The 26,562-nt window shown below is 34.3% G+C and overlaps 1 protein-coding gene and 1 long non-coding RNA gene across 4 annotated transcripts in view; one reads left to right on the top strand and one right to left on the bottom strand.

Annotated features, from left to right (window-relative positions):
• LOC148627682 (protein Wnt-7b-like) overlaps positions 1-26,562 on the top strand; it is a 57,237-nt gene that overhangs the window by 19,476 nt on the left and 11,199 nt on the right. The window contains exons 1-4 of one of the 3 annotated variants that reach the window (XM_088577030.1): positions 16,976-17,249; positions 17,423-17,443; positions 19,623-19,852; positions 25,040-25,311. In XM_088577030.1, the coding sequence (XP_088433156.1) occupies positions 17,176-17,249; positions 17,423-17,443; positions 19,623-19,852; positions 25,040-25,311 (597 nt within the window). In that variant the 5' untranslated portion in view covers positions 16,976-17,175. Of the gene's footprint in view, positions 1-16,975; positions 17,250-17,422; positions 17,444-19,622; positions 19,853-25,039; positions 25,312-26,562 lie in introns of those variants that run through there. The other 2 variants (XM_088577040.1, XM_088577036.1) reach the window with 2 other exon arrangements.
• Positions 19,623-24,305, bottom strand: LOC148627683 (uncharacterized). The gene is made up of 3 exons (XR_015921347.1): positions 24,217-24,305; positions 22,853-22,933; positions 19,623-22,453 (listed from the first exon to the last, which is right to left on the bottom strand). It is a non-coding gene; the product is annotated as an uncharacterized LOC148627683 (long non-coding RNA).

The following is a 26,562-nucleotide window of genomic DNA, read 5'->3' as shown; positions in this document are numbered from 1 at the left end:
GTTCCTCGCACGTTAAAGAACCCTGCTGTGGTATTCTCCCGGAGTAGGAACCATAGGGCTCCGCCACAGGAGGCTATATTGTCCGATCCTACCCACCTCTCCCTATTTCCAGTGGCAATCAAAATTTGTCGACCCCATTGTCCTCGTGTCCCATCCCATTTTTCATTTCATCATCATTTCATGTTCATTTTATCATCAAGTTCATGTTCATCGCCTGAATATAGTTGAAATATTGCTGCTCGGGCGTTAAACCCCAAGAATCATTCAATTCATCAGCACCATGAAAACTTATTTTTTCAGCGTGTTATAATTTTCTTTTCTTCTTTCGTCTACCCTGGATTTGACTTTTTTTGAGCATCTCGGCGGGTTTTTCTAGAAAAACAGAGGACGCTTACCCTAGCGGTTCGCCTGGTCCATACTCTCAGTTTTTTTTGGGTCCAAGTTGCTCATTTACTTTTATTACTTTGTATGTGTTATTTTAGTTATTTTCTGTTCTTTGTTGTGCGTGTCTGTTTTCCATGTCTGGTCTGCATGTGTCGCTGGATTACCTTCTTTTGATTTCCGCTGGAATCTTGGTTCTCTTTATTAACATCTCTGAAAACACTGATATTGTTTTATCTTTAGAACGAAAGAGATGCTATTATACTATTAAAAAATTGCTTGTTTTGTTTGGTTTTGTTTTTTGTTTTGTTTTTATCGTAGGCATATTTTCATGTTAAACTCCATGCTTTATGAAACGAATCGCTCAATTTAATATTGAGCATTTCAATAGCATTCATCACAAGAAAGTCATTAATCACCAAGTTGAACCGAAAGGACACGGAAAAAACTGTCTAACCGGAGACGAATAGGTTATCTATGGACAAATAAAGATACAACACTAAGCCTTTTTATCTTGCTTCTTAACACGATTCTATATAGTGTAAATAAGGGGGATTATCATGGCTAGAAAATGAGGATATTCGTACAAGACAAAGATTCAATAGTACACACATAAAGCATATTTGAATTAGAAATCAAACAGTAAAGATTACAATGACACTGATTTAAGTGAAGTATACTACTCTTTAGATTGTCCTTAAACTTTAAGAAAGACGAATGTATTTTTTCAAAACATTTCTCAGATATTTCTGATTAAATATTCAATACTTGAATGTATCGTCATTTTACCAAATAGAACATTGTTCCAAAACACTTGCAGGAAAATACTTCCTCTTTAACTAGGTTGACTTCGTATATTTCATAATCATTTTTCAGTATCGTTTCAAATGCTAGAATTTTCATTTTTTTAATCACATTACAGTTCTTAAATATGAAATACATTTAGTTAGGGATTACAGCATTTTCTTGACTTTCCAACTAATCAGAATGCCTCTTACTCTTTGGTATAAAATTATTAGATGCTTTGAAAGCGGAGCGATAGTATTTTAATTTTAAAGCATGTGTTTTCACAAATTAAACAGATGATAAGATGAAAATAACCCTTGTGTGTACCTCAATTTATTTCTAAAATGACTTTCACAAAGCTCAAAGGTGTTGATTAAGTGAGTAAACAGTTGATAAACTAAAAGTAGCTGCTTAATTTTAATCCCTGCATTTATTCAATAAAAAAGGCGTGATGACAACCTAAGTCCGTGTCAAACGATCCCGAAATTCTCTTCGTCTCAGATATTTGTGTTTCCGTGAGAGTGTATGTAAATTTTCGCCACAGCATCTGACACTGAAATATTACAAATTTGTCTAGGTGAGTTTACTTTTCTACAAAAATGTTAAAATGCATATTTTAACATCTACCAAATAGAAGTATTCTAGCACTGATAAATAGTTTTTGATCGATTTCACTTCATTTACTATAATTCTGTGGTAGTAAAATTTGACCTTAGTGTTATCAAAGGTTGCGCATACCATGTCATGACAGTTGTTTCCCTATAATTTGAAAATAAATAGCCATCGAAGACCTGTAAACTCAACTTGTTTTAAAAAGTTTTCCAAATAAGAATCAATAGTACTTATCTGTATTCATAAACACGTGTCTACGTCGACCATTACATTTACGTTGAAGACGACAAATTTTTTTTTTCAACTTTCCAGTTAACCTGTGGCAGTGAATATCTATGATTCTCTATGAAATGATCGATCCCATATACATATATCTCGTCGCACTGATCTGCATCAGTAAACACGTCACACTTACATATATTCAGCTGACCGATATTAGTGACATGTGTCTTAATGAGCATATGTATATTTGTATCATTTTAATGTTTCTTTTTCTATATTGCTATAAAATTAAACAAATATTCATTAATTTAGCTGCTCTGTAAATACATGTTACATCTAGGTCCATTTTGCTATCTGAATCATTAAATATATATTACATTAATTCAAAAGATTTGTTTGTTTGTTGGGGTTTAACGTCCGAGCAGCAATATTTCAGCTATATTCAGACAATGAACATGAAATGGATGATAAAATGAACATGAAATGAAAAAAAAGGATGGGTCACAAGGATAATAGGGTCGACAAATTTTGATTGCCACTGGAAAAAGGGGGATGGGTAAGGTCGGGCAATTTAGCCTCCTGTGGCGGAGTGCAAAGGTTCCTACTCCTATCGAATACCACAGCAGGGTTCTTTAACGTGCGAGGAACGTGGCATCTTTCCCAACACGGTGCACCACTATGGTTTGCGGTCAGGTTTTCCGTATTATAGCCTGACAACCCCAGCATGTAACACGCCAGGGGTACCCCATTCCACCACCTGGGGCACACATCCCAGTTGCTCTGTGGGCAGAGCGCCTAGCCCCCGGCTAGGTTTCTGATCACTATCTAGTCGCCTTTTACGACAAGCTTAGCGCTGCTGCAGGCCTATTCTTTTAACACCCGGACATGCACGGGGCTAATTCAAAAGATCGTCGAAACAAACACAATTTACATCCCTACTGAAAGTAACATATGCATATATGCAGAATTTTGTGAGTAAAATGTGTTTACATTAAACCGTTGACATATTACATGTTTATACATTAGCATTTAATCATCTGAACTGTATCAGTAATCAAGTGTAATATCTACATTATTTTACTGTAGGTTTGCATAGACATTATCACTGCAAAATAAAATGTACCAAGAAACACTTGTCTAATTTCATTTAATCGTGTTTTCAACTGTTGAAAATTTTAAAATTTAAAATCTAAATTTGCATCTGTATTAGAATGCAATCAAAGTCGCAACGCTTACAGAGCGAGCCATTAACGCTGTTACTCTGACATGATAAAGTTTTGTCTTACTTATGTGATTGAATATATATATATATATATATAAAGATGGTCGACAAATTTTGATTGCCACTGGAAAAAAGTGGGATGGGTAACATCGGGCAATTCAGCCTCCTGTGGCGGAGCGCAAAGGTTCCTACTCCTATCGAATACCACAGCAGGGTTCTTTAACGTGCGAGGAACGTGGCATCTTTCCAAACACGGTGCACCACTATGGTTTGCGGTCAGGTTTTCCGTATTGTAGCCTGACAACCCCAGCATGTAACACGCCAGGGGTACCCCATTCCACCACCTGGGGCACACATCCCAGTTGCTCTGTGGGCAGAGCGCCTAGCCCCCGGCTAGGTTTCTGAGCACTATATAGTCGCCTTATACGACAAGCTTAGCGCTGCTGCAGGCCTATTCTTTTAACACCCGGACCTGCACATTTTGGTCTTTTCCCACCAGCACAGAAAATGTTTAAATTGATAACTCCTCCATTAATAGTCTGTTTCAAACAAAATGGCGGACACGTTTAACTTTTATACAGGGCCAGAATTAATACAGGGCAATTGCCCTGTATAAATTATGGTTGCTAAAACCTCCTGTTGTATTAAAGGGGCAATTTACATTGTATTTTAAGTCATCAGTTAATAATATTATATACGAATGATAACTTACGTTCATGTGCTTAATTTATCTGAATATTTATGACGTCGTCGTTGTAACAATATTAATACGAATATTACTTAGACACGGGATGACAATTCAACTATGGTTTTCCGTTGTATTCAATACAGCATAGTTGTACATATATTTGTATATTGTAGTCATTTATTTCCAATGACAAATATGAATGGGCTCCCTTAGATCGTTGTTTAAATTGCAATATTTTCGATTTCGTCATAAAGTAAGAATAAAAAAAAATGTCATGTTTCCGAAACAACAATGTTTTAATGTTTCAACTACACAAACGCATAAGGTATTGTACCATCAGACACTATTCGGAACGTCAATTGCATACATTTATCCTGCAACTAAGCTTTCTACTATACAAATAAACAAATCCTTATTGCTCCACTACGTAATATCGTCTCCTGGTTACCTTTACAGTTATGACCAACGTCAAAAATAGATTTGTTTGTTTGTTTGTTTGTTTGTTGGGGTTTAACGTCCGAGCACCAATATTTCAGCTATATTCAGAAGATGAACATGAAATTGATGATAAAATGAACATGAAGTGATGCTGAAATGAGAAAGGGGTGGGACACGAGGACAATGAGGTCGACAAATTTTGATTGCCACTGGAAATAGGGAGAGGTGGGTAGGGTCCGGCAATTTAGCCTCCTGTGGCGGAGCCCTATGGTTCCTACTCCGGGAGAATACCACAGTAGGGTTCTTTAACGTGCGAGGAACGTGGCATCTTTCCCAACACGGTGCACCACTATGGGTTGCGGTCAGGTTTTCCGTATTATAGCCTGACAACCTTAACATGTAACACGCCAGGGGTACCCCATTCCACCACCTGGGGCACACAACCCAGTTGGTCTGTGGGCAGAGCGCCCTAGCCTCCGGCTAGGGTTCTGAGCACTATTTAGTCGCCTTTTACGACAAGCTTAGTGCTGCTGCACGCCTATTCATTTAACACCCGGACCTGCACGGGGCTCAAAAATAGAAAACAGGTAACAAGCTTAAAGGTGCCCTTGTCGACCGCCGCGCTCTACGGATTGCTGAAAAAATAAAATATTTTGGACAAATTTAATTTGGCCGAAAATATTAATATATTTACTTGTACTTGCTTCGAAACAGTCAGATCAGCTCGGGAAACATCGCGATCTGACTGTTCCTAAAGCTGGTAAAAAAAATTGATATTTTCCGGCAATACACATTGTATTAGCTTAACCTTGAATATAATTGTTGCGTTAGTTCGAAAAAAAAACTAGTGTTCCACAATATGGTTTCCAACCAGAAATACCACTTTACCTTTCTTTCTTCAAGTCGATCGTCTTTTATTGGAAATATCTTTTTCGCCCCGTGCAGGTTCGGGTGTTAAAATGGTGCACCGTGTTAGGAAAGATGCCACGTTCCTCGCACGTTAAAGAACCCTGCTATGGTATCCGATAGGAGTAGGAAACTTTGCGCTAAAAGGAGGCTAAATTGCCCGACCCTATCCTTGTGTCCCATCCCACTTTTCATTTCATCATCATTTCATGTTCATTTTATCATCCATTTCATGTTCATCGTCTGAATAAAGCTGAAATATTGCTGCTCGGACGTTAAACCACAACAATCAATCAATGGAAATATTTTCAACATTATATTTAGTATCAACAAATTCTGGCTATAACCCTTCCCAAATTCATTCATTTACTGTCGAGTATTTCAAGTTTGTGTCGTTCAAATCTGACAAACTTGTCCAAGACTCTACAAATCAACATTGTCACGAATATGTCATTAATATTTTATTACTATTTCATGTAAAATTACAAATTATTTTATGTTCAAACAATCATCAATTTACATGTTAACAACTAGATTGTAGGAATAAGAGATGTACTTCTCAATAAGGAAATAAGGTACATTTGCGTACAAAAAGTTGATTTAGAAATTTGTCAAAAGTATAATCTCATTTTAATTGGTATCAGTTGCCTAGATTCAAATGAGGGCCACAACGTTTGGCATAGTGTGCTCCTGACTAATGTAGGTTAAATGCAGATTATCGAATATTGCTTTTATGAAGGATCTATGATCAACTCCTCTGAAACCACAGGTGCCAATGCCAATGGCATTTGACCTGTTAACAGACCCAAAGGCCCTGTATAAACTATATTCATTTTGTGTGGTTCGAGGAGCACAATGAGTTGCTGCTGTCGCTCAAAGTTTCCAATAAAACTATAATGGAGATCACAATTTCAGTAAAAAATCTATACAGTAATATGGTTCCGTTTACTTAACCACGATGGCCACCAGAGACTATCTTAGCTAAGGATTGGCGATTGTTTCAAAGAACAATTTCTATGAAACTACAGAACAAATGTTCTGAATCATGATTGGGTTGTTAACCGTAATGCCCTCTTAAACAATCAACATTTATTGTGGCTCAGCGGCAGGATTGATGTAAGTATAGGGACATTTTAAAATGATTTACTTCCTGTTCACATAAACCAAGTGGCATGGTCACATGATTTCATATCTGTAGGCTCTTTAGAAGTTTTAGTTTGAAAGAGTAATCAAGGGAACCAATGTTCGAAGGGAAATCAAAAGAAAGCAATTCAAGGACAAAACCAAACATGGAAAACACAACAAAGAACATTAAGTAACTAAAATAATACATACAAAGAAACAAAAGGAAATGAGCAACTCGGACTCCACTAAAAACTGGGAGCATGGACCAGGTGCACCGGTAGCGTGAGCGTCCTCTGCTTTTCTAGAAACACCCACCGAGTTGCTCATAAAAAGTCACGTCCGGGGTAGACAAACGAAGAAAGGAAAACTATGACACGATTAACAAATCAGTTATCATGGTGCAGATGGATACACTAAAACGATCCACGAGTTCATGATGGCGACCATAAAACTTCTGTGGTGATGACTTAAATCTTGTAGCAACATAACCCTGTTCCAGAAGCGTTACTGTAAAAGTCTTAGAAAATAAGCCTTACAAGTGTTGAAATTTTATTTTCAAGAATTCACAAGAAATGTGTAATCAAAGATGGAGTTAAAAATCAGATTTGTAGAATAGATATATCAGGTGCCATATGAACAAAATCATGACTGTTAGAATCAATTCTGCAATCCGAGTTGCTCATTTACTTTTGTTACTTTGTATGTATGTTTTTAGTTACTTTATGTTCTTTGTTGTGTATGTCTGTTTTCCATGTCTGGTCTTTGTCCATGGATTACATTCTTTTGATTACCGCTATAACCTTGGTTCTCTTGATTACTCTTTAACACTTATGGTTGATGTTGCAAGACACAAAGATCCAAGATTTTAAAAGTAAGCTTTTAAAATAATACTGATGTCACATTACATACTAAACCGCTTGCACATAACATTGGAGGGTGGAATAAATAATGAAAGCACATGTCTACGGTTTCATTAAAAGAAATATTTATTTACAATCAAGTCACTCCTATTTTATTATTGCAGTGTTTACTAGGTATTGGTTTACAGGTGTAGGTTACAATCAGTAATTACCTGCACTTCTCAATATTCACATTTTCTAACATTGATTACTTTAACAATACTTATCAACCATTCTTTAAAGTGAAAATTACGTATTCTTGATCGGCTGTTACATGCATGACCGTTTCGACATTTTTGTCGATTTTTCTGACAAAAGATTTGCTTTTATCTTTGGAATTTGTGCAATTCGATCGGAATGTCTTCCCGATATGTATCAAAGGAAATGGCCTATGTGTTGAAAACGTCATGCGAAGTCTGATGTAAATCAAAGATATACTTGTAATGGTTTTGTCAGTTTTATGAATTGTCTGTTAGATTTAATGTTAATGATGAAATCAATTACATATCTTGACAAATAGGAGAACTGTTTATATTTTAAAAATGGTTAAAATAGCTATGTCATACTCAAAAGATTTTTGTGATACCACATTCTTTAGACTTTTTATTTATACACATTTGTGGTAGATAAAATGACATGGGAGTTAATTTTGCCAGGTGCCACCGGAAATGTTTCACACCAATGATAATTTACTTACTTAGATTGCTTTTTATTTTATTATAAATCTTTTTACACAAAATGTCATGGAGTGACCACTAACTGAAATTCAAACATTAAATAGTATTTGCCACTGAACATTCATATGTGGTCCATTACACTATTAGATTTGATGTCAATAAATGTCCAATTATGCAATGAAAGACTTAAAACAGCAGTTTTGAAGACTTATTTTGCCTTTCTAGAAATTTCAATGGAGGCCTGGAAAATACGATCAAGGTTATGTGGCCCATAGTTTTAATTCGACATGTTGATAATGCTTCAGTCGTCACAATGACCTGAGTAGCCAATATGAAATGTCTTTTATAAAATTGATCAGCGATCAATCCACATCACCGAACCCGACTTTCAACGGATAGCACGCATGGTATCCTGTAAGTAGCAAGAAACGCCGTCCCTCTGGAGTACCTGAGTTCACCCACGGTTTTGAGGGGTCTTGTGCTGTTGGCATTTTTGTGTACTTTTTAAACCCCCTCGCAAACGAAGTTTGGGGGATATATATGTTTCACCTTGTCTGTCTTTTCTTAGCAACTTGTAGCAATGTAATGAAACTTTGTGGGATGTGCATATAGTTAAAAATTTATGTTTGAACAATAATGATATGTAGAATTGACGGCTGTTGCACTAAGGTGTGTTTTCAGCAAAAGTTAGTCTCATGCGTTGTCCGCAAATCCTTTTTTACGACTTGCAGGATTGTTATAAAAATTAGGGATGAACGATTATTATATTGGGATGTGCATATTGTCGGAATTTATGTTTGGATAAAAAATTTAGAAATGGCGGCTGTTGAACCAAGGCGTGTTTTCTGCAAAACTTAGTCTCATGCGTTGTTCGCAACTATTCTTTAACGACTAGCAGGATTTTCATGATACTTAAAGGGATGATAGATTACCGTATTGGGATGTGCATATTGTCAGGAATTTATGTTCGGGCTTAATTGTGAAAGTGGCCCCGTGGAGGTCCGGGTGTCAAAAGAATAGGCCTGCAGCAGCGCTAAGCTTGTTGTAAAAGGCGACTAAATAGTGCTCAGAAACCTAGCCTAACCGTGTGCCCCAGGTGGTGGAATGGGGTACCCCTGGCATGTTACATGATGGGGTTGTCAGGCTATAATACGGAAAACCTGACCGCAAACCATAGTGGTGCACCGTGTTGGGAAAGATGCCACGTTCCTCGCACGTGAAAGAACCGTGCTGTGGTATTCGAAAGGACATGCAGGATTCTAACGAAACTTATTGGGGTGTTATATTACCATATTAGGATGTGTATACTATCAGGAATTTATGTTTAAGGTAAATTTGCAGTCATTTTATGCCATTGTGTTGTCCTTAACAGCAAAAACTGTACTGGTTGTGGTTCAGTATGAATCGTGTGTCCACATTAGTTCAACAGGCTGCGGGGTATTAGGTCCGTTAGGGGTAATGTCTAGGTGGTCCTTTTGTGGTCTACGTTCCGTTTTTCGTATTTTGATGATTTTAATGTTTCGGTTATTGCTCGGTCAATCGATTTCCTCTAGTTTGCACTCTCGATACTTCTTCCTTTTCCTTGAAACAAAATTGGCGTGATGTGAAATTCTGTTATCATCGTAAAAATTCATACACTGGCAAATATTGTTCAAGGAATTTTCATGTGAATCGAGCTTCACATTGTATTTACACGAAATTAACGTGATTGTCACCTTAAATGTACGTAATATGAACTTCATGTGAAAAGCTCATGTGATTTTCACGTGAAGGATCGATTCACCGTAACTTCGCATGAAATCTATCACGAATTTAATTTGCTCAATTCAGGTGAAATGCGTGTGAAAAATCATTGTTCCTGTTTGTGACGTAATGTTACCATTGCACACTGAATAGAAAAGTCAACAAACACCTTTCCTGGAAAGACTTGCATGCAGATATGAAACCCTGAACATGATAAACAATAACTAGAACTTAGCGTTATGACTTGTTCGTAAATTTACACCATAGTATGTTTTTATTCCTTGTTTATGATTCACTTATTATAATTGTCATTATGACCTTTGCTTTCAAAATCTTGAATGATAAGAATGTTACTGGTAAAACAATGACGTTTTACCCTTGTAAGTTTCTAGTCTTGATTTTAAGTTTTGTTTTTTTCTACAACTTTATGCAAGCTTTTTACAACCTTTTCGTTAATGTAACCCTTTCGTTGTTAACCTAACTTGTCTTAACCTTTTGTCGACTTTAAAATGTTTGCTTATCTGTCAATATCAAAATGCTTTTGAATGAGTCAACCACAAAAACATCTCAAAACACTGTTGTTTGCAGTTTATTTTCTCGTATATTTGTAACTCATTAATCTAAAATATGAATGGAAATATGTCGTGCAATACTAATATAGTCTATGAATGTCATTCTTAACGTGTAATTCATACATTTCGATTCATCTTAGTTCCATCGTTTAGTAATACAATGTGTAGTCACACATTTGTACTACTAGAGAACTTTGCCATAATGACATGCAAAAATCATATTCAAGGTTAAATCTGCAGAGGGAAGAGCTTATCATTTCATTTCATTTGTATTCCATGAACAAACCAATATATGATAAGTATTCAGTTTGTCAGTTTTTGTTCAGTTATAGAGAAAGAAAAAGAAAGTAAAGTTGTGGCGTGGGTCCAGATGGCGTATTTGATTTTGTTTATTTGCACGTATTGCTTTGGTTATTTCATGTTCTTTATTGTATATGTCTATTTTCCCTGTTCGTTATCTTCGGGTTATATTCCTTTGATAACCGTTTGAACTCTGATCTTCTTGTTTTCCTTCTGCATCTAACGACATTGTTAATCCATTATTTTATGAAATATTTGATTACTGATATTACCGATTTTGATTGGTGGTATTTTTCGGTGCTTATTTATTAAAAAAAAACGGGAATAATGAACCATAATGGAAGCGGGAGGGTTAGCGTTAAAAAATCGGCTTAACCAACCTTTCATTTAGAAACGCCTGTACCAAGTCAGGACCATTGCGGTGGTTTCCAACTTTCCGTTTTTTTCCTTGATATTCATATCTGCTATACGAACTTTACTTTTCACTATTCCTTTAGACTACTTTTGATATTATTAGTTCAGTAATTCTATTATTACCCTTCATAAGAACCTGTTACATATATATTTCACAGTAGTTTTGGTTGTACCTCCTTAGATGTGGAAATGGTCTGCCATGTCTGTCTTATAGGAAGACCTATTTTCTCAATGACTGGTAATACGCACTTGAAGGGTGAGACTTTGCTAAAAAGTCATTATTCTCTACGCTATATAAGAATGACATCTTCCCAAATTACTTGCATCAATACTTAAAAAAACTACAAAAAGCTTGAAACAAATCGTTAGAATTATCATGACTTGAAAGTCTTTCACTAATTTTATGTTTGTGTTGTCTCGGTAGATTGAGATTAAGGAGTCCCGTGCAGGTCCGGGTGTTAAAAGAATAGGCCTGCAGCAGCGCTAAGCTTGTCGTAAAAGGCGACTAAATAGTGCTCAGAAACCTAGCCGGGGCTAGGGCGCTCTGCCCGCAGAGCTTGTTTGTTTGTTGGGGTTTAACGTCCGAGCAGCAATATTTCAGCTATATTCAGACAATGAACATGAAATGGATGATAAAATGAACATCAAATGATGAAAAAAAGGATGGGTCACAAGGATAATAGGGTCGACAAATTTTGATTGCCACTAGAAAAAGGGGGGATGGGTAAGGTCGGGCAATTTAGCCTCCTGTTTCGGAGCGCAAAGGTTCCTACTCCTATCGAATACCACAGCAGGGTTCTTTAACGTGCGAGTAACGTGGCATCTTTCCCAACACGGTGCACCACTATGGTTTCCGGTCAGGTTTTCCGTTTTATAGCCTGACAACCCCAGCATGTAACATGCCAGGTGTACCCCATTCCACCACCTGGGGCACACATCCCAGTTGCTCGGTGGGCAGAGCGCCTAGCCCCCGGCTAGGTTTCTGAGCACTATTTAGTCGCCTTTTACGACAAACTTAGCGCTGCTGCAGGCCTATTCTTTTAACACCCGGACCTGCACGGGGCAACTGGGTTGTGTGTCTCAGGTGGTGGAATGGGGTACCCCTGGCGTGTTACATGTTGGGATTGTCAGGCTATAATACGGAAAACCTGACCGCAAACCATAGTGGTGCACCGTGTCCTTGTGTCCCATCTCTTTTTCATTTCATCATTTTATTTTCATTTTATCATCAAATTCATGTTCATCGTCTGAATATAGCTGAAATACTGCTGCTCGGACGTTAAACCCCAACAAACAAACAAACAAGAGATTAAGGAGGTAGACCAAGGGTAAGGCACATATCTCGATAAATCATTGGAACGTTTATGTAAAGTATTTTTCATCAATCTCATCATCTAAGCATCAAAGGAAATCGGATTTATTTCATTCTATTGTAAATGAAAGCTTGATACGCTTTGATGAAAATAAATATGATGCAAACATATCACTGATTTCAAGAGTTATGTCCCATACCCCAGGTCTACATCATTAAGTACATCTGTTTCTCCTCAAAAGAAAAAAATACAAAGCTATAAGTAGATGCTTTTTATATTTCTTAATTAAAGAAATACAATTTACAATGTACAATAAACTTTAAAGATGTCATTGTGTTCGATATTTCCTGTGACACTACACATAATAACATGCATTTACGTTTGTAAGGAGAACTTACTGTGTTCCCGTGCTGTTGTCATTATTGTTGAAGACCTGTTTTAGAATTATTTTGATAATCACCTAGTTACTGTATACAATTTTCCGTTATTAAAATGTTTTATCATTAACAATCCAAAAATCGGTGATTATTTCTATCACATTTGTCAGGATATGAGAGAAAGGACAATGGGATCGATGGAATCTGCTAAGATTTCCTTATATCTTGACAAACTCGTGAACAACAAGGCGGACGTCATTCATTATCCATACGTATGACTTAGGTTTGCGGCAAAGGTTATAGAGGTTTTTTTTTCTAACGTAACAACTCTTTCGCATGTGGTAAATATCTTGTGTGATAAGTGTATGTTCTTCAAGAACTTACCGACGTTACATTAACTTTTCTGTAACTTTTCCACCCGTGCAGGTCCGGATGTCAAAAGAATAGGCCTACAGCAGCGCTAAGCTTGTCGTTAATGATAAATAGTACTCAGAACCTTAGCTGGGGGCTAGGGCGCTCTGCCCACAGAGCAACTGGGTTGTGTACCGCTGGTGTGTTACATGCTAGGGTTGTTAGGCTATAATACGGAAAACCTGACCGCAAACCATAGTGGTGCACCGTGTTGGGAAAGATGCCACGTTCCTCGCACGATAAAAAAACCGACTGTTGTATTCTCCCGGAGTAGGAACCATAGGGCTCCGCCAGAGAAGGCTAAATTGCCCAACCCTGCCCACCTCTCCCTATTTACAGTTGCAATCAAAATTTGTCGACCCCATAACCCCATTTTTCATTTCATCATTATTTCATGTTCATTTTATCATCAACTTCATGTTCATCGCCTGAGTATAGCTGCAATATTGCTGCTCGGGCGTTAAACCCCAACAAACAAACAAACAATCTGTAAATTTTCTAAGTCCCGTTTCCTGCTTGCAATTATACGTCTTCCGCTCAATTTCGCAAAGTCTTTTTTTAACTTTTTCTATCTGAAATGAAATTTTCTTGTAATGTTTAATTTTGGTATACATTGCAACATTTTATTAAGAGGGTTTAAAAAAATCATGTATAGTTCCACGTGAAGCATAACATGTTCGTCAGTCAGTGATGATTGCGTACACTAAGCAATAGTGGACATCAAACAATTTTTTAGACCTTTTACACAACGAAAAATATTCATTTTTTTCTTAACCTGCTCTTGCAAACAACGAGTTAAAATGTAAAGTTATTCACAACCTCAAAAAAAGAAAATAATTTTCTAACTAATATTGTTCGATGGGCTTGACAGGACAAATGTGTGTTTTGTACATCTTTACAATTTTCACGCCTAATGTTTTTGCAATTAATTTGCATAAAATGTGTTTTGCTGTTTGACTGCATAACAGTTTTGATAAATGAATTTTGATGTATGAAAATAAGTGAGAATTGAAACAACCGAATGATTTATTTGATTTCTATTTGTATTATTTTTCTCTTGCATAACATTATAATGAGCTGGAAGACATACAATTTACTTTTAAAACATTTTACTTAAATGAGTCTATATACATTATCTAAAGAGATTTTATCATCATTTATGCTATTTTTTGAACACCTGGAGACTTTTAAGGGTTAATAAATCATCCAAAATAGGAACAATTTTCGTACAAATCCATAATTTTTTTTCAGTGGGTACATTTGTGTACTCATTTAAGATCTTCCCAACTGTGGGTAGTTCGATGCAATATAGATAATGCAGATACAAATGATTGAAATGTACATGTGTGACCGAACGTCAATGAAAATATTAACATTCCTAAATCATTTCAAATAATGCATATTTTGTCGCCTTCTCAAATGAGTAACTCGTATACGTTCTTCCTGTTATAAAATTATCTGTTGTAGTTGTTATTCTTTGTGTATGATTTTAATCGAGAATGCCAATTGAACAGTGACATAGTCTTGAAAGGAAATTTAATTGTTTAGCCATTAGGGGTTGCAAGCACGAAATGTCGCCCGCCTAAAAACTCTTATTGCACTATACCAACGTTTAGTAAAAAAATTAAACGAAACACGACAGCATGTTACATATTAAAGGGGACTTCAATTTCTTAGAAAAGTAAGATGCCTTTTCTGTAATCTTTGCATGGCCCCCTCGCAATTGGTATTGTACGGTCTCAAAACGCTTGGCGGTGCATATTCATATATACAAATAAGTATGTAAATTAATAAATAAATATATATCTTTAGTTCACACTGATTATTAAAGCACGTTTTTGTCCAACTTTTTATTATACGATTTATGAAATAGATTTGGCATACAAACCGAGCCATTGTTTTTTTGGACTTAGTGTTGACAATTTTCTATTCTTTGGTTATGAAATCTTATGCTATTTGTAGGAAAATTTAATAAGTACACATATCTCGTGTTATCTCCATGTGATATTCAAAATGTCCCATACTTACAGATTTTCTAAAACTCCTATAATATATCTTTACATGAATGTAAAGGGTTTCAAAAATATGGCCGACTGATAAAAAAAAATAGTGTGAACTACAATTAGATTAATTAACGATAATCAACCCTGTTGCCTTCCAAAGGCATGATTGTCTGCTATTCGTTTGTGTTTTAGCCAGCAACCAGACCCGAAATCGATGTTTTAAATATTTGGCTTTCGACAAAAAGGGTGACAATACTAAAAAAAAAATCATTTGACTGGAAACTATTACATAGTTCTTATCCTTAACTCTTATGGAAAAAAAACCGCCAATTAACCGAAAACAGAATCATATGAATTAAAGGACTGTTATGGTTCTATGACACTTCTTCGGTCATTAAGTAACAAAGCGGGCTTTAAAATGGGCCCATGAACCCAGGCACTGTAACATTTATCTTTATCAATCCAGTAAATCATGCAGTGCCTTTAAAAGTTTAATTCATACATTTTTCGTATTCGATCATCCCTATATGATAATGAGCATATTTTCTAAAACGCTCTATTGAAAAACAAACACGGAAAAATATCTAATAGTGAATTAGGATCTTTACTGTGCTTTATTTTACTGGCATTTTGATTTTAAGAATAGTTTTATCACTTTTTAAGGAATGAACTTCCAGTGTATACTGTTGAAGGCGTCGAACCACTTTGATCTCTTTCAATAAAACTGATGACATCTTTTTATCATTGTTATTAGGTTTTGGAGCAGAAGAAACAGTCATTTTTGGAGTGTTGCTTTTGTTAAAATGGTCTATAGCTATTTCTTGAGAAATCTATGAACGTTATAAATATCTCATGTTGTACAATGTTAAATGTGGTTTAAATCCCTTTCAAAACTCATTTAATGAATACTTTTAATGTTGTTAGTTTCTGATTGAATGATTTATTTTAAAAGTTCAATTATGAAGGGAGGATAATGAATTTCTCACCCCGAAACGTATCCCGATGTTAAACTGTTTCTCCGAGATATTAAGAATGATTTTCATCTAAACAACGGGCTCAGGTGCATTTGGATGATGTTTATAACTGTCTTTTATTTAATATTCTAATGACCAAATGTGGTGGGTAAAAATGAAATTTCCTTACTTTGTGCCTTTTGTTTCTGAATTACTGTAAATGGTACTAGTATTTGTTGTCAATGTGAAAATCAGTAAAGTGTTTAGAGTCGGTTTTGTTGTGTACTACATTTAAAATTATATTTATTTAAATCTTAATAGAATAAATAGTTTCATCATAAAAATGCAATGCACACAACTACCTTTCATAAATACCATAGTTCCGTGCATATTTATTATACATATAAATCAATGAAATATTAAATTGATAAGACAATCGTTTTGCTTAAAAAACTATCCTCGTTTAGTCAATTCGTTATATTTTCTTGCACGCTTGTGATTATTTATACGTATGTATTTAAAACTATCTAAGATCATTTATGCGGTCCGTGGCGTTGTTTAATTTAGCAACGAATTCGATTACATGAAAGTAAGCCATTCACGTTGAAATTAAGAAAAGAAAACTTAAATTAATTGAGTTACGAAGAAAATTTGGACTGATTTCATATTACTCCGACTCGTTGTTAAAACACGTATTTCATATTATCTATTACACCTTATATGGTCTACGTAACGGTACTATGGTGTTACGCTTCACTGCATGACTGTCAGTAACGATATGGATATATATACATATATTTAAAGATGAGCCTTGTGTTTCGATACTATTGTCAATAACTTTATGCTGTTTATAATGTAAAAGGGGTGGAGCAATTTGTCAACTGAAGCGTTTCCACCAATGACAATTATCCACAGTTGAGAAACCTGACAAAGACATTTAGCTGTCTAAAAAATTAAGAACCAATAAGCTGATGTTGCATTGAAGCTTCTAACATAACCTATTGAAATAAAGTAATATAGACTTGTTTGTCAAGTGGATATATAGCAATTTGTGTACACTGTTATGAAGTGTTATGTCTTCCATTGATGTACCCGTGGTAGAGAAGAAATGAGAATGTATAGCGACCGAGAGAATGGGAGCTAGTCGCCATACGAAGTTTCATTTGGGACTTCTTTACTTTACATACTGCGTATACGGCAATTTTCTGTGAGTATCTGAAGTAAACAAGTCACTCGATCTTTTTTTTTAATTTGTACTTTCTTAAGGTATAAATGCACATGTGTATAGTCTTTTCAATAACTAATATATTATGCTTATACCTTTCATTAAAATTTGACGTAAAATTGAAGTTCATATTTGTCACACATTGTATTTTTCAGCCATTCTGGTTCGAATGATTCGTATGTAACATGTATATTCAAAATATCTATAACTTGCTTCATAATTAGCCATAAATAAAGATGTTAAAATATCAAGGAGATTTAACGTTTCTTTGCAATTTGCTCGCCTTTTTTACTTGAGGGTGGTCGAATTTTTAATCTCAGTTCCCATCACGAACCGCGTAAAGTCAGCCCTTAGACACAAAAATATCTTTCAAGTGATTCCCATTATGAATTACACATTTAAACGAGTAAAAAATAAAGGCTGACATATTTGGTTAGGCTGTTGAAATAAACACCATTCATACAGAAAATAATTATAGTGAAAAAGACATGCATTTTGTACGTCCTATTGTTAAGCAGATAGTTTACTACCATTTCCAGTCTTCTACTATTACTGGCTCTTACAGTGAACAACAATACAAAAATGAAATATAAGAAAAATTGTCAGCCTTATTTCATACATATATCAATTTAAATTGTAGACTCTTTCATCTAATTATGTTAAAAAATAAAGCCTCTTTAGATCACCAACATCGGAAGGCGACATTTTCAAATTAATTATGAAATATCTTTTAACGATGATGAATGAAGTCTATATAATAATTATAACTATAATAGTCTAATGGTTGTTTAGTGTACTTACATCACACTGACCTTCTAAGAGTAATTGGAACCCAAGGTCAGTTTAAGAGGAAGCCAAGCATCATATATACATATGCAGAGCTAGTGTGGTATTAACTCATGTAATCGGTATTCAAAGATTTATTATAATAACTTTAATAATATGGATTCATTTTTTTTTTGGTATTTTAGGTTCGAAAATATTTTGATTGTTAAATTTAAGTACTTGACATTGTGAGGAAAATATTTTTTGTATCGTTTCAAATTTTAGTACTATGGTTTGATTTTAAACTTTTAAATACTAATAACCTAGATACAAAAAAATGAATCCACACACAGTTATTCAGTTTGTCTCTTTTATGTCATAGGACAAAGTAAAACAAAGTGTCGGTTTATATAATTAACATTGAGAACAATCATGATTCTTTGTATAGGATTACAATGCATACACTACTTCCCCTATTAATATACAGTTCTTGCATTAACAGTGGCAAAGCTTTTATACAGTTCATCAAAGTTTACTGGAAAATGTTTGGTTGTAAGAAATCAATGTATTCAAATATGACTCGGACGAGCAATTTATGCGTCATTTTATTCCTAACATTAAAATTTTACTTCACTTTCACGTCTATTTCTTAAAAATTTGTTTACCCTCAATTAATCTTAATACCTTAACTTCGCTGAAATTTTGTACATTATGTTTTCTGAATTTATTGCTTTTTTTATTTTTTGTCGCTTGTGCAATTTTATTTATTAATGATGCGGGTAGAAATTACCACAACTTAATTTTATATATTGCGCTAAATTACTCGAGAACATGAGATCTATTATCAGCCGAATGTTTTCGAGATGGAGGTGATATCAGATGATACATGACTTGTAAATACAAATTCCCATTTTGATAACGATCTAACAACATTTATAGGTGTCTACTAAACTATGATATATAAATTAAGACCCCTATCCATAAATCATAGAAACTTGTCGACAAATTTACCTCTAAAGGAATCCATAACACCAAGGCGCTTTTATGACGCTTCAAGAATTTCTATCGTACAAACATCTTCTTAACTCCACTGGAATTTATAGTCCATGTGTTATGACGTTTCCTCCGTTAAAGACCTGCAAGGAGGAAAAAAATGCTGAAATTTAAATTAATAATTATGCATGATATCTGCCAACGCTTGGACGGGAAGTTGAATATGCATTAGAAAGATTGACAGTAACGGAAATATAAATCAAACTAGAATGTTTTGATGTATTTTAGGTTAAGCATTTGATATGCATGCAGTCATTGAATAAAATAAGTATAAAAATATGCATCATGGTATATTTCATTGATTAAATTTCATATTTGCTTGATTGCTCCTCATTGTTCAAAGGAAAGCATTACTTCAAAAGACCATGCTGGTGATACTAAGTGAAATACTTTTAACAATGTATGAAACTTTTTTTAAATTTAGATTGTTTAATAGTTGATCCAAAGAATTTTTTTGTCTACTTTATATCAAAATATTGTTTTATGTTTATTTTTTTAATACGTTTGACTTTATGTTGGTCGTTTTGTTGCTTTCAGATCGCTTTCATCAGTAGTTGCTTTACCATCGAGTATTATTTGTAACAAAATTCCAGGATTAACACCAAAGCAACGATCTATCTGTCGAAAACGACCAGACGCAATAGTGACAATAGGTGACGGAGTTAAACTCGGACTTCGAGAGTGTCGATTTCAGTTCCGCAATATGCGTTGGAATTGTACAAATATTGAACAACAGAACACAATGTTTGGGATTACGCATTCAGTTGGTAAGTTCAACATTTCGCAGAGAAACGTTTTTTTCAATATCAAATGGAATTCATCACAAAAAGATCTTGTGTATGTCGTCTTGGAAAAAAAGTTACTCTATTATAACGAAATTAACCACGACTAAAGGATTGAATACTCTTAAATTAAAGATTTGTACCCGAGATGTTTTAACTAGCTAGTGTTGTTTCACTACTGTTCATAATTGTGTCCATCCAATTTTAGCTTCCCAATACCTTCCATAGTTTGATTCTATTAACATTTCAGTTTAATAATCAATGCTTCTTTTATTAAATATTTTCCATATCAAAGTCATTATGGTTTAAAGTAATTAAGAGAATCTGTTCATTTCAATAAAAATGAATTTCTTATTAAAACCAGTAAACATCCGCTGGGTGTACTCTCCATTAAGAAAATAATTAAAGATAACTTCCTAAGGAAGACGGATGTTGTATCAAAATACCCATTATTTACCTTATCAATGGGCATCATCTAATGAATGAGATATAAAGGAAATGTCATAGGGCTATTAAAACAATACCAGTGCATTATTCCATTCATAACATCCTCACTTATCCATGTCTCCAATGTCCTTCCTATAATATAGTTTTAATTGAAACATGGTTCTGTAACATCCGCATTTCTTCTTGTGATGGTATATTTATGTATTGTGACCTAATTTCCTACAGTGTTTCTCTCTTCTTTCCGTTTCTGTCTTATAAGACTTATTGAGGCTTATTTATTTCGAATAGTTTTCACTGTGTTTGGTATGATATATTTAGGCTCTTTATAAGAATATACTCTTCATAAGTTTCTATAAAATGTTTTCATTCCAGAGTCTTTGCCATAATAGATAAACTTTGTTTATTTTTGTCATCTGCTCGTGCAGGCACATTTGTTTTAGACTTCTGCATCGATCCCATCACAAATATAGTAACGGTGATGTTACTCTTCAAGCTAAATTGAGAAAATATCTCGACCACATATTATACATGACTATGCTTAAACACGTATTCCCCCTGGCTTTGTTTTATTTGCAAATAAGTACACCGATCCCATTGTAAGCATAAGCATTATTTGTATTTGGCCCATGACAATTTTATGATTCACGAAGCAAGAATTATTTGTAGTTGTCATTCATAATATGGCAGTGGTCAGTCATCATACGTTCATTATGTCAACATTATCGAGCAAGGAATATCTCTACATGTTTAACATTGGTATCATCTACAGACATACCTTTTAACATGAAGTCCAGTAAAATGAAGTTTTAGATAAGATACGTCCAAGGAGCTAAAGAAATATCAATGTTCATATAAACGTGTCTCTTGTTTAGAATTATATTAAAAAAAACGTACGTATCCTTTTTAATACAAGCCTGTAATGTAAAAGAGTAATCAAGGGAACCAAAGTTATATGTTATGTTATAAAGGTACTATATCTAAAACGAAAAATATAAGATAACGTAAGGAGAAAGTGCCGTCGATGAGATATGTGTTTGTACCATTCTGGTAGGATTGTTTTTTCAATACCAAAATGATGGTTTCTAAGAAAAAATAGAGCAAAATGGAAAAAAAATGTGTGTGTCAGTTCCGATTCCAGGAGTTAATAATTATAATTAATTGCTTAATCTGACTTGTTATGAAAATATTGCAATGAAAGTTTTCTAGTTAGATTACTCTTTTGACCAACTATGTGATATGTATTTCAATTATAAGAGTAATCAAGGGAACCAAGGTTATAGCGGTAATCAAAAGAATGTCATCCAGGGACAAAGTCCAGACATGGAAAACAGACATTCACAACAAAGAACGTAAAATAACTAAAATCAGACATACAAAGTAACAAAAGCAAATGAGCAACTCGGACTCCACTTAAAACTATGAGCATGCACCAGGTGCACCGGTACGGTAAGCGTCCTCTGCTTTTCTTGAAACACCCGCCGAGTTGCCCATAAAGAGTCAAGTCCGGGGTAGTCGAACTATAAACTATTCTCATCACAAAAAGATGATTCGTAAATTTCAAATAAAATTTGGTTTTTGTTCCTTACCACGCTTGTATAACTTGTTACCAGAGAGTTATGCATGTTGGTCATCTTTCGTAGACATTATGTATCGCCCTGTTCGTCTTAATTAAGGCATCTTGTCAAGTAAAACTTAAATGTTTAAAATAGTGTAAAGAATTCAGTTTCAACAAGAAAAGCTTTTGAAATTGTGTGAAATTTTAAGTAAGTGTAAAATAATCTAATAGGGGATCATAACATTAAATACTTTTGATATTACAAAAGCCACACGAAATCAAGCTAATATTTACGCCATTAATGTTGATTTTCATATCTGTCACCTTCTCGCGTTGCAAAATAGAAACAGATGTCAGAGTGAGACAGATATTGATGATAAATTACATACTTAAATTTTATGATTGACATGTGAAGGTCCGTCATTTTTGTGTGTACCCTTTTTTTATAAAAAATAGATATAAAAAGCTTTGGAAAAAGTCACCTTGTTCCTTGCGATGATGGTTTGTCGTCACGTCCTCGAGGCCCATTGTCCTTAAGTCGACTAAATCATTTCTGGGTTCATTATTCTCAGTAGACCTTGAGTCTAAAAATTAGATCCTTCATGAGTATACTTCAACCGAAAGTTAACAAGAGTGCTGAAGAAATACTTGATCAACTGATTAAAAGTACATGTTGAATAGGACAGGAACCAGATAGTATTGTTATGAAGACAGATAATGATAAAAGGAAAAATCGCAGCCGTATTTACTTGATTATCATAATGTTTTAACATAACAATGACAGTGAGCATGTGTATGTTTTTTTTTACCCTTCCTCCTGAAAGTTTGCATCTAAGCATGATATCTACATTGGTATCCATTCCTTTTGCTTTCAATAGAAATGGAATCGTGTTAACCACACGGTACCGCTGTTTAGTTATTTGAAGCTTGATATCTTATAAGTTTGTACTTGAATTGCTGATTGCTTTATCTAATAAACGAACCTCTAGTTAGTGCGTGTATTCTTGTAATCATCCCATGGGATAGGATTTTAAACGATTAGGTTTAAAAGTGTCAATTTAACGCTAAAATCAGACATAATTATAGTTGATTATTTATAAAACTGACAACTGCCCGAAGCCACTCATGGTGGCTAATACGGCCAGTTAACATAAAAATTTACATTTAAATTTCTAATATAAATCAATGATTACCCATATGAGAAGCAACGTCTGACTGGCGAAAATAATTCATGAGTAGTATGAATTTACTTAACTAGATCACCAACTGCGAAGAAGTGACGTTTATATTTGAAAACTGCTGAAGGCCAAACTGATATGAGTTTAACTGGACAAATACTTCAAGTACTTGACTGACAACCTATAGTGATACCAGTGATAAAACTTCAAATTGACGCATATGAGGCTAATAAAATAGTATATTTTGATGTTGCTTTTTCAACTTTGTGTGTTGATCCTTCAAATCATTCGCTGAAACGTTTAAAAAAATCGTAACACTTTCCTTCAGGCTACACCACTTGTACATTTTTTCCAAATTGAACTTTTTTGTCCATTTTTTGTCCATTCATCTGTTTTTCTTTAGTTTTGATATGACTAAATGCAGCAAAACGTTTAATGAACTACTATTACATTTTTTTGAGTCCTATTTAAGTTATTTGCGGCTTAACGTTCTACTACACTTATTACCCATATATATGCAAACAAACATTATTATACCCTGCTGTGATATTTTATGAGGAACTCTGAGGGTGTGTCTAGAAAAACAGATGACGCTTTCCCTATCGGAGTCCAGATTGTCACTTTTGTTTTCTATGTGCTTGTTATAATGGTTAATACATATTATTTGTTTAGTATATCCATTTTCTTTGACGATCTAATCCTGATTTCTTGGTCCATGCTCCCAGTTTTTAGTGGAGTCCGAGTTGCTCATTGGCTTTTGTTACTTTGTATGTATGATTTTAGTTACTTTATGTTCTTTGTTGTGTATGTCTGTTTTCCATGTCTGGTCTTTGTCCCAGGATTGCATTCTTTTGATTACTCTTTCCTTGATTTTCCTTCCATATCAGCTGCAGGTTTTTAAGTATTTACTTATGCAATACAAAAAGTAAACTAGCGTACCAATTATTAAAGGTAATGAGATGTGTTGCTCATTCAACTTTCTTCATGTGCAATGTGTAGTTATGTTCACACGACTGATTGTATACATCCAAGAATAAATTAACTACTCACATGGCGCTATTAAATAAAATAATAAACGACTGTCAAAAATAAAAGATAATTGAATCATTAGCAATAAATAATTAATTTCTGACAAGCACTTTAGTAGTATTATCTATAGCTTTACTTACTAAAGCAAACTATATAATACGGCTTTGGATAAAATATCGTCCCGGTTCACTCAATACTACACACGACACAGGACACATGCCAAAGAGGTTACTCGACATAGAATGCAGACATAAGTAGGTCTGGAAGACTAATAACAGGATAGAAAGGTTCTTTGTACTGTTGTATGACGAAAAGATCAAAACTTTATCAATTTAATACAGAATACCAACAAAATAATGACGTAACAGTGAACATAAAATGTGTATAAAATTTTCTAAAACCCCATTATCAAGGTCGTAAATGCCAAAATAAGTATGATGTTTAAAAAAACCCCACACAAATCGTGAGTAGAAAAGGGAACTGCATGGGTCCTTATTTTTCTAACTATTCACTAACTGTGTACTTTACGATAATAACATAATTTAAGTTGCTAGTAACATATGAAGATTGTGTTTCTAAGCTTACCAGAAATGGTATGTGGATAAAATATACATCGAAGAGGAACCTATTTTTTCATGTACTGGAACGAAATTTTCTTATGGTATTTATATACAACATACTAAAATGAGAAAACATAATTTCAAGAAACTTTCATGTAATATCACTATAAATATTCATACTACAAACAAATTGACTTAGTGGGTAAGCTTTTGGAGAACCGAAAATGTTTCTGCAAGTTTCAGTTCTGGTAAGGGTCTATGCATTGTAATACTTGGCATAAATCATTGAATTTGATCAGAGCACTAGATGCTAACTCGTAGTCAGGATTTGCTTGGTAAATTCACTTATTTTTCTTGTTGTTATATGCTTGATATCATTAAATGCATTCTTACTTTGTTTCAGGGAGCAAAGAAGCTGCATTTTCATATGCTATAAACTCTGCCGGCGTAACATATGAAGTAACACAAGCTTGTAGTTTAGGACGATTAAAACGATGTAGTTGTGATAGATCTAAAAAGAGTGGACACTATCATGCAAATGGTTGGAAATGGGGAGGTTGTAGTGCAGATATTAAACATGGACTTAAATTTTCGCGGAAATTTTTAGACGCACGTGAAATTAGAGAAAATGCTCGATCACTGATGAATATGCATAACAACAGAGCCGGGAGAAAGGTGAGTGTACTATTATATTATTGTTTCATATCAGCGACAATTTGTATTTGGAGTTGTAAAATGGATTTTTACTAATCAACATTAGAACAGACATAAAAGAATATGTAGATTTCGGTGTCACAGGTGCAATATTAAGCAACTAATGTGAAAGTCTTTAAAAGAAATTTTATGTTTGCTCTTTGCCGTATATGTGAATACGGAAATAGCATTTATTTAAACAAAATGTATAACATGAATTATAACAAGGTTGAAGGACAAACATAAGGGTGGTCAAGTCTGAGATTGTTTAAAGCATGTCACTTAGAACAATCGAGATTACATTATAAAGAACACAACTGAAAACATATACGTAAAAGTTCATTTATAAGTTTCACGTTCTCTTAATAAGCTATTCCTTAAAATGACACAAAGATTGAACTACTACATTACATAAACTAAGTCCTACACATGTTAGAATGTATGACAAGAAGTCATCAAGTAATTTGATTGTTTAACAACTTAATATGACTTTCGATCTGCTATGACAACTTTGACCCAATTCAGTCCAAAACTGATAGTAATCAGATCCTCTCTAAATTTAGTTATCATGGACGTAATCGCGTGACCACACTTGTCTCGTTGTTCACGGTAATTAATTACCGAATCGTTTCCTAAATTTCATTACTGCTTTAAAAATCAAACGGTTATAACTATGTTGATTGTCAACGCTTATAATTGTCACGTGAAAAAAGGGGCATTAAGATATACTTAGTGGGAAGGGCATTAGGCCATATAAAAGTTTCATTGGGTGGACGATTACATCTATGTCTACAGGTCTAGATACAAAAAGTGCCAATCATATGAATATTCAAAATGTCTGTATGTTGTACACGTGTTTCAAGCAGTAATCTCTCACCAGCAGTATAAGAGCCAAATACGTAGGAAGTTCAAGATTGAAATGTAAATTATATACAAGAAGTACTCAAAACCAAAAACATATTTAAGTAGGAAGCTAAATCCATCACCAATAAGTTTAATCAGAGTATGTCCAAGGAGGCTACATAATTGGAGTCTATGTTTATACTACGGCAAATTTCGATAAAAAAATAGAAAAATTTCTGGCATTGACATAAGATTCATTGTAAACTTAATCCAAATGTAGTTACCAATTTAACACGCTGTAAACTATAATGAAGAAAACACGTGTTTTTTTGTAGTAGTTTTAAATGTAAAGTAGAAAATTTCGTTAAACATGGTAGAAATACATTTATG

The sequence above is a fragment of the Perna viridis genome, chromosome 1 (genome assembly GCF_037379345.1).
Source record: "Perna viridis isolate PV_CMFRI_1.1 ecotype Kerala chromosome 1, ASM3737934v1, whole genome shotgun sequence".
Lineage (NCBI taxonomy): Eukaryota > Metazoa > Mollusca > Bivalvia > Mytilida > Mytilidae > Perna > Perna viridis.
This window is presented reverse-complemented; position numbering and strand designations above follow the sequence as displayed.